The sequence below is a fragment of the Ursus americanus genome, chromosome 23, assembly GCF_024610735.1.
Source record: "Ursus americanus isolate L20-20 chromosome 23, mUrsAme1.1.p, whole genome shotgun sequence".
Classification (NCBI taxonomy): domain Eukaryota; kingdom Metazoa; phylum Chordata; class Mammalia; order Carnivora; family Ursidae; genus Ursus; species Ursus americanus.
The window spans coordinates 35516731-35533210 of record NC_142149.1 but is presented as its reverse complement, the minus strand read 5'-3'; the positions used below and the strand labels follow the sequence as shown (position 1 = coordinate 35533210).

Genomic DNA, 16480 nt, shown 5'->3' with positions numbered 1-16480 from the left:
TAGGAAGAGGTGAGGCAGCGGAGGGCAGGGCCCTGGGCTCGGATTCAGGAAACCAGAGCCGTGAATGAGCAGGGGTGACCTTGGGCTGATCACTTAACTTCTCAGGGATTCTGGCAAATGAGGGTGTTGGACCTCTCAGCTCCGACAGGTATTATTTGGAGATTGGGTGTCCTATCGAGTCTTGGGGCCCAGCACTCTGCTGCTTCAAGTAGCAGAGGGAGGTTGGCCATTGCGATGTCTTATTGTTAAGCTCATCATCTGTCTGTCTCCCTCGCTCCTTCCCCATTTCAGGAACTGTGTGCTGTTTCAATCCTTCCAGCTTTATTAGGGACCATTAGAGCTTTACAGCACCAGCAGATTGGGTGGGGCCAGTCACAATAAACAGATTTATAATGGGTGTAAACGAGACACCTATCACTGTCTGAGGTTAACACTTTCAGGGCCTTTGAGTGGCAGCCTGTACGCTCACGGAGCCTCTTCCTGGTCAGCACCTGTTGGACTGGGTTGGCGATAAAGCCGTGAGTTTTTGCACAGTGAGGGTGGGAAACCTCTAAATAACATCTCCCATCTGTGTCACATCAATTTGCATGGCAGGCACAAAATAGCTGCTTAATTTATCTCAAGATGTTTTGCGAATGGAAACATTCAAGTTTAGGAATGGAAACAGAATGAGCCGCCGCCTCCTTCTTGAGAATCCTCCCGCCAGGTGAAGTACAGGGTTTGCATCCCTACGTGTCAAAGAAAAAGGAACAAACCAAGTAAGTCTGTTCTCTCTGCGAAGAAAATCGTTCCGGAAGTCTGTAGAACCATTTATGTATTCCGAATGGTAGAATTCCGGGCCCTGCCAACGTCTGAGCCCGAGTGGGCTTTCTTCACCGCTGGGTCTCCAGTCCACGGCTGGTGCTTGGCATACGGCAGATGTTCCGTGTATCTTGCGCCGATGAGATTAGAGAGGGCTTCTCGTCTGGAAAGCTGACGGCATAAACCCCCTGCTTTGTAATCTGTTACTCAGTTTTAAACCGAGCATGGAATTTGTTTGATTGTACATAACATAGTGTATGTTATTATTTAAAGCATGTGTTCCCTTTTCTAGGAACAGTGTCATGCAGCTCTGCCTGCATTGATGCTGCTTAACCAAGCTACACACACACACACACACACACACCACACACCACACACCACACACACACACACCACACACACACACCACACCACACACCACACACACCACACACACACCACACACACACACACCACACCACACACACACACACCACACCACACACACACACACCACACACACCACACACACACACACACACCACACACCACACACACACACACCACACACACAGACCACACACCACACACCACACACACACACACACCACACACCACACACACACACACCACACACCACACACACACACACACCACACCACACACACCACGCACCACACACCACACACACACACACACCACACACACACCACACACCACACACACACACACACACACACACACACACACACACCCTGCTACGTTAAATGCCACCTGGAAGGTTTCAAAGAGCGTATTATTATTCATTCTCCCTTAATGTTCTACTAATGTTTAGTTTCTACTAGTTTAGTTTACTAGCTTAGTTTAGTCTACTCCTTTGATTTAGTTCTATTAGTTAGCTTAATGTTCTACTAGATTAGTTCTTATAATCTCTTACCAGCATCCCTTGGTCAAGAAAAGAGCTAAGTTTATTCTGAGTTTCTTTTTTTTTTTTTTTTTTTAAGATTTTGTTTATTTGACAGAGAGAGCCGCAGCAAGAGAGGGAACACAAGCAGGGGGAGTGGGAGAGGGAGAAGCAGGCTTCCCACTGAGCAGGGAGCCCGATGCGGGACTTGATCCCAGGACCCCCGGGGGATCATGACCTGGGCCAAAGGCAGATGCATAACGACTGAGCCACCCAGGTGCCCTTTATTCTGAGTTTCTGTTGAGCGAACCGAGGTCTAGAAAAGGGACTGGACATTTTGCAGATCAGAGTCATTTGGTGAGACGGCTCTAAGCGGCCATCGTCCTTGGGGAGTGCTCCCTGAGTGCTTTGCTGGTGCTCCTGTTCAGTGGAAGCCAGTAACCATCCAGCCTTCGGAGCCTCAGTGCCCAACCCCGGGTGCTGCCTGGGACCGGCGTCCATGAGCTGGTGACCAATAGCTATCTGTCGCGATGAGGCCATGGTGATGATGCCACTGCCAGAGCTGCCCTGGCGGTGGTGATGAAGAGGCTGGGGTCTGGCCAGGCAAATGCCCCTGACGAGGCAGCTCTGACACTTGCTAGGCCTCAAAGGATCTTCTCCCTGGGTGTCACTTCCCAGCAGGGCCCTGCTTATGAATAGGTCGCGGAGGAAAACCTCTCCTTTCTGAGGCAATTTTATGAGCCCTTCAGTCACAATACAGATGTCTGTTTTTAGGACCTTACTTTTGTGTGGACACCCAGTGGCTCAGTCTGCTGATGGCTTTATAGCCTTCCCCTGTTGCCCAGACCCACTAGAGGCATCATCATTCCCCTCACCAGCCAAGCCCAGGGGCCTTTGTTGCAGCCACATTACCCCTCTCCGCAAAGGCTGCCTCTGAGAAAAGAGACCCCAGGAGCCAGACTGCGGCTGGGCTCTGTCTGTCCTCACGGCCTTTAGGCCTAACGATGTCCACCATTAACCCTGCTTAGTTTTACTCCAACTTCCTTTGGAGAAAAAGGCATTTAAGTGACTCATGTTGCCACAGTAAATTCCCATTAATTGATCCTTCCTCAAAGTCAACCCGATGAGGCCCCAAGCTGGGTTGTAACACAGTGAGTCTAAATTTGGGGTTCCCACCCACAGCCCCAAACTTTTAGAAATGGTCAGCCTGTGCTCATGGAAGCACCCGTTCCCATCCCCCTTCAAGCACCGTAGGTAACGGTGTTATGCTTAGGCCTCAAGAAGTGGGGAATGGGTAGGCTCCCCGCAGGCGCCCCACTGGCCCTTTTTTACACTAGGTGAAGCACTGCCCGCGATCTCTGCTGCTTCCTACGTAGTACTTCCTCCGCCGTGCACCCCCCTCCGGCCTTCAAATGCCGAGTTGCCCCAACCTGTCAGCGCAATTTCCACCTCGATGGTATTTTACTCTCTCTTTCTCCTCTCTCACTCCCCCTTGTCCCTTCTTTAAGAGGCATGGCTCCCGCTAACCTCAGCAAAACCAGGAGATCTAGAGGAGAAATGTGTCCCGCGGCCCCTTCTCCACCGCTCAGCTCAGCAGGCAAACAGTGTGGAGCCTGGCCAGAGTCGAAGTGTGGGTCATTCCTTCATCAGCTGCTCATTCCACCAGTATTTACTGAGTGCCTACATGGGCTAGGCTCGGGGCGCCGGGGTGGCTCAGTCGGTTAAGCGTTTGCCTTCAGCTTCGGTCATGATCCACGAGTCTCAGGATCGAGCCCCGCGTTGGGCTCCGTGCTCAGCACGGAGTCTGCTTCTCCCTCTCCCTCTGCTGCTCCTCTGGCTTGTGCTCTCTCGCTTTCTCTCAGATAAAAATGAAATCTTTAAATAAATAAATGAAAATAAAAATAAATGGGCTGGCCCTGTGCGAGGTGCTGAGGACACAGTGGAGAGAGCAGGCAAGGTCCTGCCCTCATTGGGCTTACGTTCCAGCGAGAGAGACAGCCAAGCAACAAGTAAACAAAATCATTTCAATCCGTTGGTGGGTCACAATGGAGGCTCAGCATACCTGGAATCGATTCGGGGCTTATGGGAAAGAGGAAGAAGGGTCAGCTTCGGAATACCACTGCTTTGCTGGGGGAGACCCTTAGCAAGAGGTAGTGAAAATAACCTCTTCCTCTTCGAACCTCAGTTTTCCGTTCTGTCAAATGGGCATCTGTGACACGGAGAGCAGCGTGCGTAGAACACTCCCAGAGGGGAGGACTTCTCGAGCTCTCAAGTGCTGTCCTGGCCTCTTTTCACATGTAGCCATGGCCTCCAGGCTCGAGTGCTCATTGCGAATCGTCTGATGTTTGCCCGCAGAGACTGGCTCTGTGGTAAGGACCCGGCGGGGTGGCCGGGGCGGGGCCTCGTGGGGAGGACCGGCAGAGTTTCTGTTACCCTTCTACCTCCCCACATGTGTGATTTTCTCAGGCGCGCTGTGCTCGTTAGCGTCTGTTCTCAGCCAAGATGCTTTTGATGGAAGACGCCTTTTTTTTTTTTCCTTTTCTTTTCTTGGCTCCCTTTGCTTTGATTTTTATAAGAAAACCAGTTTGTGGGCTTCCCTGAAGTATCACTCCACTTTTACTCCTTGAGTTCAAGAGTGTTTACCGTCCCCGCGGGCCTGTCTGTGTTTCTCCTCTTACTATCCGGCCTCCTCGCTGAGCCACCTCGGGTAGAAAGCCAGGTGGAATTGAAACCAGCCTAGTGTTTAAACTGCTTTCATCTTACATCAGCTTTTTCCTCTCAGGCTTTCAGATTTTTAATCTCCTAAACTCTCTGCAAACATTAATCTTGATCCCCACAGAAGAAGAAATAGGAATAAGAACTGGCAGGAGTCGCGTGTCGCTTCTGAGGATACTGAGGCAGCAGGGCTGTCCCGTCCGTGGAAAGCTTTCGTTTCTGGGGTTCCCAGTTATAAGCCCAGGGAATGGTGCACATTCTTTTTTTTTTTTTTTAAGATTTTATTTATTTATTTGACAGAGACAGAGACAGCCAGCGAGAGAGGGAACCCAAGCAGGGGAGTGGGAGAGGAAGAAGCAGGCTCCTAGCAGAGGAGCCTGATGTGGGGCTTGATCCCATAACGCCGGGATCACGCCCTGAGCCGAAGGCAGACGCTTAACCGCTGTGCCACCCAGGCGCCCCCGGTGCACATTCTTTTATCCCAGATGAGCGTCTCAGAAGTTCCCTAGACAGAATCATTTGTGTCTCTGCCTCTTTCCTCAAGAACATGACTCCTCTGTGGGCAAAGGGGTAGTGGATTTTTGAGGATGCGTTACTGGGCCCATCAGGACTGGCCTAATTCCTCCTGGCTCCCTCCCCGACCCTGTGTTTTGGCGTCATTGGAAAGACAGCTCTGTCTAGCCATAATTGATGGACAGGGTTGTTTCCTTTTCTCCTTCACACGCTCCCTCTTGCCTGGGCTTAAATTCCCAGTTTCTAGACCCAACAGGGTTGGGCTGTGCTCTGCATGAGGTTAGGAACACACGGGAAGAATGTGTGTGACAGAGCTCTGGCCAGTTGAGTAATGTTTACTCTGTTGGTGGCTGGGACGCTCGTTCTCGCTGGCAGAGGTCCATCAGCCCGAGGAACATTCCTGCATTATCAGGGATGGGAGATTGGCTTTGAAATGTCAAGGGTGAAAGGCATCCCACCAGATTCTGGGTGCAGCTCCCAGACCCCAGTAAAACGGGCCCCCTGGCTTCAGCCCCAAAGGCCACGTGGGGGCAAGTCGAGCCTCACGTTGCCCAGGAGGCCCCACCTCCCTCTTCCCCCTGCTTTCTATAAAAGAGCGATTCTGGTCATGTTTTCCTGGCTGACATTGCTCTCCTGTTTGCCCAGCCTTTTCTCTCCCAGGAAAACCCGGTGCTTCTCTCACCTTATTTTATTCATTCATCATTCTAGCTTCTGAGGAAGGAGGATCCATATGCCCATCTTGTAGCTAAAAATGCCAAGACCCCAAAGTTGACTGGCCCAGAATCAAGGCAGAGAGACAGAGAGAATTTGTTTCAAGTGTCTAGACTGATGCCTTGTTGATTTCTGGAATTGTGGTTAATTACACCCTGAGCGGGTCCTGTCCGGGTCCTCCGGCAAGGCGCTTGTGTCTGTCTTTGAACACAGGTGCACGGTCAGTTCTATAGAACCCGACATTTACATCATAAAAACCACCATGCTCTGTAAAGTCATGCAATAAAAACCACGGGGTTTATGGGGGGAAAATGGGGTTAAGGACACGCTACTCAAAACTTCTTCAGTGACACCCTTTAAAAAGATAAGAATCTAATAAAAAGATGAGCAGAGTTTTACCCCTGTTAACTGCTTAGGAAAGGCATCAGTGCAACAATAAATATGGCATTTTACCTTGAAACAGTCCTGAGGTTTGCCTAAGGAAGCAGGCGTCAGAAGGGCCGCAGCTTGTGAGTTTGTGCGAAGTGGAGGGCGGACGGGCGTCAGAAATCGGAGGGAATGTTCTAACTCCAGATGTGGTTGGATGTGGCCTATCGCACGTGCAGGAAACTGCGGGAAGCTGGTAGATGCTTGAAGGGTATGTGGGTGCGTGTGCGCGCAGGCACGCACATGAACGTGCCTAGCGTTTTCCCATGTGGCTCTGCTCAGCTGGGCACAATTCCTCAGATGTGACATGCATGTTACGCTCAGATTATTCCATAGTGTACCGATAGAATTGGAACAGATCCGCACTTCTAATACCAGCTTTGCCGCGGGACGGACTGCCTTTTCTCCTTCCGGCAGAAGGGATGCTCGCTTGTTCTAGAACATGCATGCTCAAAGCAGCCTCCGCTCATTCCTTCTTCCAGTAAATATTCACCATCCCAGGCCCTCTGTTAGGCTCTGAGGATGCAACGATGCATAAGAAGCCATCCCTTCCTTTAAGAGGGAAAGAGGGTTCCTACCGTAGGAACACCACGGTGCCGGGGGACCGGCTCCTGCTCTGAGGGGCTCAGCTGCATGTAAAATGCAAAGGGCAAAGCAGATAACTACCAGGGTGAATCAAGGAGAGCTTCACAGAGGAGGTGACATTTAGCCCTCTTAAAAAGATGCGACATGGAGAAGAAGGGAAGAGCTTTCCCGGCAGAAGGAACAGAAGCAGCAGAGGCACAGAGGCAGGAGCTGGGTGGGCCGGCATGACGGACAGCAGGTGCTCTGACACGGCTGTATGGGATGCTGTGCGAGATGACGCAGCTAAGGGGCTGGAGTCACCAAAACCCGATTCTGCTAGTCTTTGCTGTTGGCGCTTTTCCAGAAGGCAGTGAGGGGCTGTCCTAGGTTTCCACACACGGCAGTGATATGGTGCGCGTTTGTTTTAGAAAGAAATCCCAAGCTGCAGCGGTGTGAAGAGTGCCCTGGAGGAGGGTGTTGGTGCAGGAAGCAGAGCGTGGAGATGCTGGTTTCTGGAACCATGAGCTCTGTTCGTGTTTTGATACCTCTGATCAGTCATATTGCATAGAAACCGGATGAGTTGTCTCTGTCCCACATGCTGTCAGGAATTCAGAAAGAGCCATGCTTAGGCCATGATACTGAGGCCTAGGAACATGTGAAGCAGGTCAGCTCCTCACCAGGATCTCAGGGATGTCTCTAGATTCTTGCTGGAATGACTTTTGTTGCTGGACACACATGCTGTGGTTTCTAGGACCAGCAGTGGGGACATGGCCAATGAGTGCCTTGAGCCAGGAAGTGAGTGCAGGGTACAGAGCCACCTTCTGGCATTGTCATATCTCCTCTGGGGACCTCTGGGCCTGTTAACCCACCATCGTTGGTCGATCAGTATTAAACCAGAGCCTCTGTGCTATATTCACGTTCAGAGCTTGCAAGGGTGAAGGAGGAAGGGAAGAAGCCATTCCACCTCCCTAGCACAGTACCTGGCACATGATAGGGGCTCAGTAAAGTTTTGTGAATTCAGCCTTCCTGAAAATGTCTTTTAGACAAAGACAGTCCCAAAGTAGAAGGACCTGAGGTATCTTGAGCCACTATTATGTGCCAAGCATGTTCTGGGGACTTTCCCGTCCCTTAAGTCATTCATCTTCTTCCCAATGACCTAAGGGGCAGAGACTGTTAACAGCAAAGAAACTGAAGCCCGGGGAGGTTAAGTCACTTCCCCAAGGTCACACAGCTGATGTGTGGTAGAGCCAGGATTTACCCCCGGGTTGCCTGGCTCCAGAGCCGCCTCCACTTTCCTTCTCCTTTGAAGCGCTCTTCTGGGTTTGTGAAATCCACAAGGACCCGGCCTCTCCTTCCTCTAACAAGAACACCTACTCCTGGTGGATCGCCAGCAGATATCTTGTGATACACCTTCCACCTCCACACCTCCTTTAAGGCGGTGCCCGGTTGCAGCCACCTTCTCGGGGTCCAGAGGGTTTGCCAAACTCCTGGTGAGAGGGGCACCGGTGGGAAAGGTTACAGGTGAATCCGGAGCTGGTGAGCAGCCCCCTGCCTCGCTCCCACCCCACTCAGCAGTGAGAATAGCTCCCTCCCACAGCGGGCAGTCCTCTGGCTCAGAGAGGAGGAAGCTGGAGTTCACCCAATACGCTGAAGGCAGAGCTGAGATCAAACAGGGATCCCCTAACTCCCAGCCCGATGCTCTCCCTTTGCCAGAGGTCTGGACCCACCGGTCTTTTAACAGAACGGCTCCACCCTTACATTTCTACTAGAAGGAGGTTCTGCTGGGGGAGAAAACAAGGCTTAAAAACCACAGCCGCCTTGGGCTACACTGCCTGGGTTTTAACAAATGGCTCTTGACACTCTTCTGCAGGCTCCTTCCTAAAGAAGGCTTTTGTTTCCTGCGGATATCCTTGGTTAATTATTTTTAAATAAATAATTATGTAGCCTGCGGTAGGGGAGAAGCCTCCCCGTGACCCATATTTGATCATCAGAGGACTGGCCCTCTTCTTCGGCCAAATTAAATAGGCTAAAACCAGAGTCTGTTTGACTTGAGGCTGAATCGATGATGGGGACAGGCTGGGAGGTGAACACACACCTGACTCCCAGCGTTATCACCACTCTCTCAGGAGCAGAGCATCTTGGGGAGGTAAATAGCTGGCCAGGGAGTCAGAGAAAGCAGGAGAAAACAGGGTGAAGTCCAGTCCTTCCAAAAGGAAAGAATGAGAGGGGCAGGGGCCAGGCCTGCTTCCCAAGTTGCTTCCAGAGCAAAGCGTCAGGGCTTCTGCAGGGTAGGATCCTTTGGGGGCCCTTGTCCATGGACAGGTCCTTCATTCGGTACTTAGAATCTGCCCTACGTTGTCTAGAATTCTAGAGTCTTAGGGCAGATACCTTGGGGTCCCTCTCCATACCAGCTCCCTCCCCACCCATAGTTACCATTTATTTAGCATTGTGCTAGGAGATTTATAGCTAGTTTCTCCTATCCCAGAATAGCCCTGAAGGAAGCATTACCTCCATCAGATGAGAGGAGGCTGTGGCACAGAGAGGGAGGTCATTTTCCCAAGCCCACAGGCAAAGAGCAAAGTCGGGATTCGAGCCTGAGTTTGTCTAGCTCCCAAGCCCACAGGCTTCTCACTGTCCCTCCTTGTCAGAAAATTCTTCCTATTACTGATCTGAAACCTGCCTCCCCTCTTTTATCGTTGGATCTGTTCTGGCTCCTGAGCTCACAAGGCACACGTCTTCCTTCTTCTACGTACCCACACTGTGAGCTGTGACGTATCCTGCCAGGAGCCCAGTGGCAAATGTGAGTGGAGAAAAAGAACCTAATGTGACCCGATGGGACGGAGTAGAAGGTGATAAGTAGGAGACCTCGGGGCCGCAGGTAGCTGTGGGGCAACATGGGCAGGACTGGGCCGGGGCTGCTGGTTAAAAGGCAGAGCAGCCTTTCCTCCTTTTAACTGCATGGCTCCGGTTCCCCCAAAAGTGTAGTGCCCTAGACCAGTAACCACCAAAGTCCAGTGCTGTCCCGCTGCCACCGCCACCCCTACCGGCAGCCCCATGCATCAGAGGATGGGGACAGCCACCAACAAGCAGCCCGGAGAGCACACCTCAAGCCGTTCGGAGTCAAGGTTGCCCTTGAAGGTTAGAACCCTGCCGTGGCATTTGTTTGCTTTCTTCCCAGCCCTCTGAGGCTCTAGGTCACGTCAGCCTTGGGTAACGTCCTTCAGACGACGCCAGGAAAACTGGCTTGGGTCTCCTCTTGGCAAGCTTCGTCTTCGTGATTTGGAGCTCCTGGGGGGACTTCGTAGCCTCCTCGGGAGGGTGCGGCTCTAGGGGGAGCAGGAAGCAGGGCCGGGGAAGACGACTGACAGAATCCGTGTGCTTGATATGGTGAAGGCTAATGTGGGGAAGCTGGCAAATGGCGCTGACTCGCCTCTCCAAACGACTGCATGCCGGGGCACTGGTCTCCCTCCCTTGCAGGTGGACACAGGGTCCCTCAAACTTTTTTGTTGAATCTAAAGTGAAAAACAAGAACACGGTCTTTGTCAGCTTTGAGCTTAGGGTGAGATGTCCCAGCGACCCCCGGCTTTGTCTTTGTTTCGTGGGCACGTCCAGCAGGACTTTGACCCTGCAAATTGGGCCCAGGTTCTTTGCCCACCCCCCCAGCTTCCTTCCGGAGGCCGAGGCCGCCTCTGCACAGCACTTTCCCTTTCCCTGGGCACAGACCTCTGTTTTGGTTCCTGAGCAAGAGGGAGGGTCCAGCAGCGAGGCTGTCAACATGCTTGGTTCTCGCCTCCCTTGCAGACCAAACTGCGGTGGTTTACTGAGGCATCCGTACCCCACCAGTAAGCGCCGCCTGCCCCCCCCCCCCCCCGGCAGCCGCACCGTCCCCCGGGCCCTGGAAGTCAGCCAGGTGGGACCGCCTCAGAGAAATGTGAGTTCCAGAGCCACAGACTCCCCAGCTGCAGCCCCATCCCTGTCCTGCTCTGCCCATGTCTCCCCAGGGCCTTTCAGGCTCTGCCAAAACAGTGGTGCGTAGAGATGGATTCCTTCCATGGCTCTTACAGGGTCCCTGGGCCAGTGCCTCTTTGTCGATGGGTCTACTCATCCTTTGCAGCCCCACCTTGCCAAGAGATGCTAGGGGGACATTTCTAGAAGGCATTTCAAGGAATAAAAGAAATACTCTCGCCAGAAAGAGGCCAGTCTGAGCAACTAAATCCTGAAAGAACTGTGCCGAAGCAACAAGGGGAATCCTTTCATTCATTCATTCACCTTCCTTCCTTCCTTCCTTCCTTCCTTCCTTCCTTCCTTCCTTCCTTCCTTCCTTCCTTCCTTCCTTCCTTCCTTCTTGCCTCTGACAGACACATATTGAGTGGTTACCAAGTGCCAAGACACTAGGGATACCGTCATGAACAAAACAGAACAGACAAAAATGCCCTGTCCTCATGGAGCTTACGTTCTGGAATTTGAAGTCGAGCCCATGCCACCTTTACCCTAGAGAAAGACAGCCAGTGTTTCTTGTGGGCAGACGGGAGGAGAAGGCAACTGGGCATTCTTGGCGTCCACCCTTGCAAACAAGGGGAGCCGAGTCAATGGGCCCCGGGGGCACTCATGGCTGCTGTTGGGTCTGTCTTGTTTTGCAGGCGTGCGCTACAGCCAGCCGGGGAACAATGAGGTCACTTCCGCCTCAACAATCAGCCACCATGGCAACAGCGCCATGGTGACCAGCCAATCTGTTTTACAGCAAGTCTCTCCAGCCAGTCTGGACCCTGGCCACAATCTCCTCTCACCTGATGGTAAAATGGTGAGTACACCTGGGCCATTGTAGCTCTGGAGCTGATAAGATAAGAGGCAAAACAAACACAACTTCTCACAAGGCCTGCCTCAAACAATGAGCCATTGTAGCCCCATCGGGGAAAATGGGGGCTGTCCAGAGCTGGAACGGAAAGGTAGGACCGGTGACCCGGCCTTTGGCGGGTGGAAGAGGTGTTCGGTTTGAACCTCACCAATAAATCTGACAGAGTTCTGCTCTCGTTTTATTGATTGAATGCCTCATAAAGGAGCAAGCCGGGTGGGACACTGTTTGTTTTGGGGCCGCCAGTGACATTTGTGTTGATAAAATGTTCATTCATACCCACCCCCCCCAAGGCCTCCAAAGCCAGGCTTTTCACCTCGGAGAGGACCTCACTTTGAAACAAGCCCCCTCTTTCTCTTCACCAGCCCTTGGTGCTGTGGCAAGGAGAGAAATTAAGTCAGGATTTAGGGGGCGGCAGGGGGTAGAGAGAGAGACTTCTTGAGCGGGGACATCTGACGGTACTTGAAGGAAGAGCACTGCACAAAATGGCAGGTGGGGCGGGGCAGGGCGATGCTTGCCAGACAAGTGAGAAACACCGACTTTGAAGTTCCAGGGACCAGGGTTCAAATCCCAGCTCCAGCACTTAATAGCTGTGTAGCCTTGGGCGGGTTACTGAACTTCTCTAGGTCTCTCTTTCTCAACTATAAAATGCGGTAATAACAATACGGTTGTTGGGGGAACAAATGTGCCAACAAGGGAGAGACTCAGCAAGGTGTCAAATAGTCAGGAAATGCCAGCGGTGGTGAATGTCCATGTTCCTCTCTTTAAATGAAGTTTTCTGTGGTCATACCCACACCCCACGCCCAGATGTAAGTTTAGCACACCTGGTGAGGAATAGACTCTGAATTCGCAAGGCTCTAATTCTCTAGCAACACAAGGGCAGGGGAGCGCGGCCGGTGAGAGAGACAAGCATTACGACACCAGTAAGGGCAGGAAATGGAAAACTTTATTCTTTGGGTCATGCTCTGTGTTTCGGTGGGGGAGGAGCTGCAGGTTCCTGGCTTCCACGCTCAAGGTGGAGCTGCACACATTCCCCCAAGGCGTCTGACCCAGAGAGAGGCAGGTGCGGGCCAGAGCGGGGGAAGGGGACGGGGAGCCGATGCCATTTCAGACCTTGACGCGTGAGCGCTGTGTAGACAACACAGGAACGGTGAGTCACAGGTGGCTGAGCCCCCGGCTCCCCGGACGAGTCAACAGAGTGCAGCTTCCAAGGGGAGGGCTAGCCCGGGTAGTGGTCTGTGCACACGACAACGAAAAGGTGCTCCCGGGGGAGGCATTCGGCAGCCCCCTTGCCCTCCCCTCATCCCTTAAGCTGCTCCTTCATGAAGAACAGTGTACGCAGTACCTTGTAAGAGGCACAGGCCAGTCTTGATGAGTCACTTTGAGACCCAGACGGGCTAGGGGTAGGGATCGCCCAAGCTGCTCTGGAGAAGGGGGGGCTTCTGAAAGAGGCCTCGGTTTAGTCCACGACACCCTCCAAGTCTCCATTCCTCTTGCTTGAAGGTCCTTGGGGTTTCCCTTTGGACCCTCCTGCCCTTTCTCCCAAGAGGCGAGTGGCCTCAGCCCAGGCCAGGGCTGCTGCAAAGGCAGCCTGCAGACACACTTCTTGCTTCCTGTTCCGCTCAGCAGTGTCCTAATGGGCAGTACATTATTGGATTGATGATTGACCAAGAGAGCACACCTCAACGTTAGCAAACACCTGGAAGCTTGTTTGCGGGGACCGGCTTTTTACTAGTCTCCAACACCCTGGCTCATATGTTATGTCACTATTACTGGATGCCCAAATGCAAGAATCTGTTTTCTGTTAATATGTAACAGGTGCATCACAGGTTGTGGTCCACCAGGGCAAGCGTGGAATATGGTTAAAAGTAACGCAGGCAAGAGAACCCGTGTGTCCACGTCCTGGGCTCTGTTGTTTATCAGCAGTAGGGTGGCTGTTGCTTAACTGCGGCTTCCTCATCTATAAAATGGGGGGGGGGATAATAATAGTGCCTGCGTGGTGGGGTTGGTGTGAGGATGGGTTGTAGCGCTGTGGTTCTTTGGACGAGCCCTGGGCAAGGAGTGGCAGTCTCTTGTGTACGGACATTCAGTAGGATGTGAATTCGAAATCTTCCCCCGGGGATTAGTTTTGGAAATATTGCTGACCCGCGTGAGCTTTCCTTTGCACCGTCTGTTCCCTCTCCTGTACCCAAGTGCATAGACAAAAAGCTGGCCAGATTTAGGGTTGTGGTTTGTGTGTGTTGAACATTGTTGTTGGGTTTTTTTTTAAAGCACCTACTGGGGGGCATCTGGGGGGCTCAGGCTGTTGAGTGTCTGAATCTTGGTTTCAGCTCAAGTCCTGATCTTGGGGTCATGAGTTCGAGCCCCACATTGGGTTTAGGGTTTACTTAAGAAAACATAATAATAAGAATTAAAAACCACATACTGGATACTTCCACAGTTTAAAGCAGTATGACCAGCAGTGAAGAGCTCAGGCCTTGGAGATAGATGGCCTGCTCTCAACACCAGCACCGCTTCCTGAGCACATTCCTTAACTTCTCTCAGCTTCCGTTCCCATGTCCGCAGTGTGGGGAAAGCAACACCAACCTTGCAGGTTGTAGGCAGTAAAGCACTTAGCGTCAGCGAAAGTACTGCAGATGGCAGCATTCACGTAATTCAAATGCAGCGAACTATCATGTAAGAATCATGACTTGGGTCCTTGGCAACCCCTGGCTTCCTTCAGTCCTGGAGGCAAGGACAAAATACTGGCTGCATTTTAGAGTGGGAAGGAACTTGACCAAGATTACCCAAAAATAGTAAGTGGAAGGGATTTGAACTCCAGCAAAACTGGGTGTGAAGTCTGCCTTCCTCATTCACTAGTCAGGTGACCTAGAGCTGGTCTGTCCACTCTTGGGGAGATCAGTCTCTTCACTGGTAATGCAGGGTCAGTGGTGAGAACGCCCTCCCTGCTTGTGTCATTATCTGTTGAGGGCAATCAGTGGAAGCACTTGACAAGCTCTAAAGCCGCGCACGTTCGAAGTTATTTTTATGGTTGGCATCTGCATTTCTCTTTCACCATTAAAATCAAACATTGAAACAGCAGAGATTACCGTCACTTCATTGACTTTTTCCAAAGGACTACATTACCCAAAGGAAATCTGAAGGCAGGTTACCGATTTCTTTCTTTCTTTTTTTTTTTCTTTAATGACTCTGACATTTGGAAAAACAAGTCCAGCGAACAGGCTGGTTCTCTCTTGTTTGATGTGGTCAGAATTCCTTCTTGGTCACGTGACACCCCCCCCAACTGATTTCTTGATGCCCATTTTAAAAACACAAACAAACCTGTTTGGTTTTTTTTCTTTCTTTCTTTTTCAAATTAACCTTGGAAGCTCTGGGGTTGACCAGAAGGTCAGGGCTGGAGATAGTGTCTTATCCGGGTGCTGGTGTGAGACCTGTCATTTGACAATTTGGCAAAGCTCTGGAAGAAGGGCAGCTGGACTACTCAGACGTGAATGTATGTATCCTAACACTAACGTGCCTCCAGGTGGTCCTGATGCCATCGAGAACATCTGGAGTAGTTCAGAGTGACAGGAGACATCTCTCTTCCTTCTTCCTCCCCCACCTCTCTCTCTTTCTCCCTCTTTTCTCTCTTTCCTTTCCTTTCCTTTCAAGATTTTGTTTTTAAGTAATCTCTACACCCAATGTGGGGCTCGAACTTACAACCCCGAGATCAAGAGTCACATGCTCCACCAACTGAGCCAGCCAGGTGCCCGGAGACATCCTTTCTTAATAATAATTTTAGAAATTATTTTAAAACTATAAATAGTAAACTACTTTGTCACCAAAAAAAGTATTGCGTGTGTGCACATGCGTGTGTGTGTGTGTGTGTGTAAAACTGATAGCTCCTTATAGTTAATGAGAACCATTGGAAGCATTTCTGAAAACATCAGAATCAAAGCAAGCACATCTATGACAACTGTTGTTTAATACTATTTAGAAAGTTCTAACCGATGCAATAAGACACGTGCACATATTAGTACTAGCAAGGAAGAGACCCTATCAGATGTGTGCTTGTGATGCCATTATACACTTGGAAAAGTGAAGAAAATCAATAAGGAAAAGACACTATGAGGAATAAATAAAAGGATTTTCTCCTCAGTGAAAGGATGCAAAGTGGCCATGTGTGAAGTAAGCACATTAAAATCAGTAGCTTTCTCTTACTCATCTGTCATTAAAGCATAATGGTACAACAGAATGGGGGCACCTGGGGCCCAGGGCTTATGATCTAGTAGCTTTGTCTTTACGATATCAGCTCCTTGACCAAAAAAATAACCGTTTTTAATGGATAGTGGAGATTCGGAAAAGGAAGAGAAGCCCAGTGGTGGCTGATCTCCCCCAACCTTAGTAATAATTGCAGGGGTGGGGAAAGGTCCTCTGTAAAAGGTAAGAACTTGACTTCCAGAGTCAGGCAGCCCTGGGCTTGAATACCACATATACCACTTGCTGCGTTATTGGATCTTAGGCAATATACATATCTACTCTGAGCCTCGGGGTTTCATCAGTGGAACAGTGATGTATGTACCTGATACCGTATCCAGCTGATACAGATCTACGATGGAGTGTCTGCCTCCCGGTTAACGTGTGAGCGGTACTTAGTGGAGCCTGCGTCCGTGAGAGCTTTCCTGTGCTTCTGCTGAGTCCCTAACCTGCTCTCATTTGGGCAGACTTCAGTCGTCATTTTTAGCAGTCACTTGTCTTTAGCACCAATAAGAGAGAAGGCATGGAGCAGGACAGAGGATACTTCCAAACTGAGTAGGCAACAGTCCCATGTTACCCAGGAGCAGAAGAATCCCTAAGGCAGTCAGATCGCTCAGATAGTCAAGATAGAAACGCCATAAGGGGAGGGATGGTTGTGTATTTTGCTTCTGGATCTTCAGCATCTAGAACTATGTCCGTGCCACAGCGGATGCTTCATAATTGTTGTTGAGTGAATGAATGAGTGAGTGAGTGAATGAATGAATGAATGGGTGGGTGAG

General features: G+C 51.0%; 1 protein-coding gene and 1 long non-coding RNA gene across 5 annotated transcripts in view; one reads left to right on the top strand and one right to left on the bottom strand.

Moving 5' to 3' along the window:
• The window catches only part of HNF1B (HNF1 homeobox B), a 111797-nt gene that overhangs the window by 79432 nt on the left and 15885 nt on the right, over positions 1-16480 (top strand). For all 4 annotated transcript variants that reach the window (XM_045773742.2, XM_045773741.2, XM_045773740.2 and 1 more), the window contains exon 8: positions 11254-11414. In XM_045773742.2, coding sequence (XP_045629698.1) covers positions 11254-11414 — 161 coding nt within the window. The remainder of the gene's footprint in view (positions 1-11253; positions 11415-16480) is intronic.
• On the bottom strand, positions 12390-13078 carry LOC123777199 (uncharacterized). Its single transcript, XR_006775596.2, has 2 exons — positions 12811-13078; positions 12390-12593 (listed from the first exon to the last, which is right to left on the bottom strand). It is a non-coding gene; the product is annotated as an uncharacterized LOC123777199 (long non-coding RNA).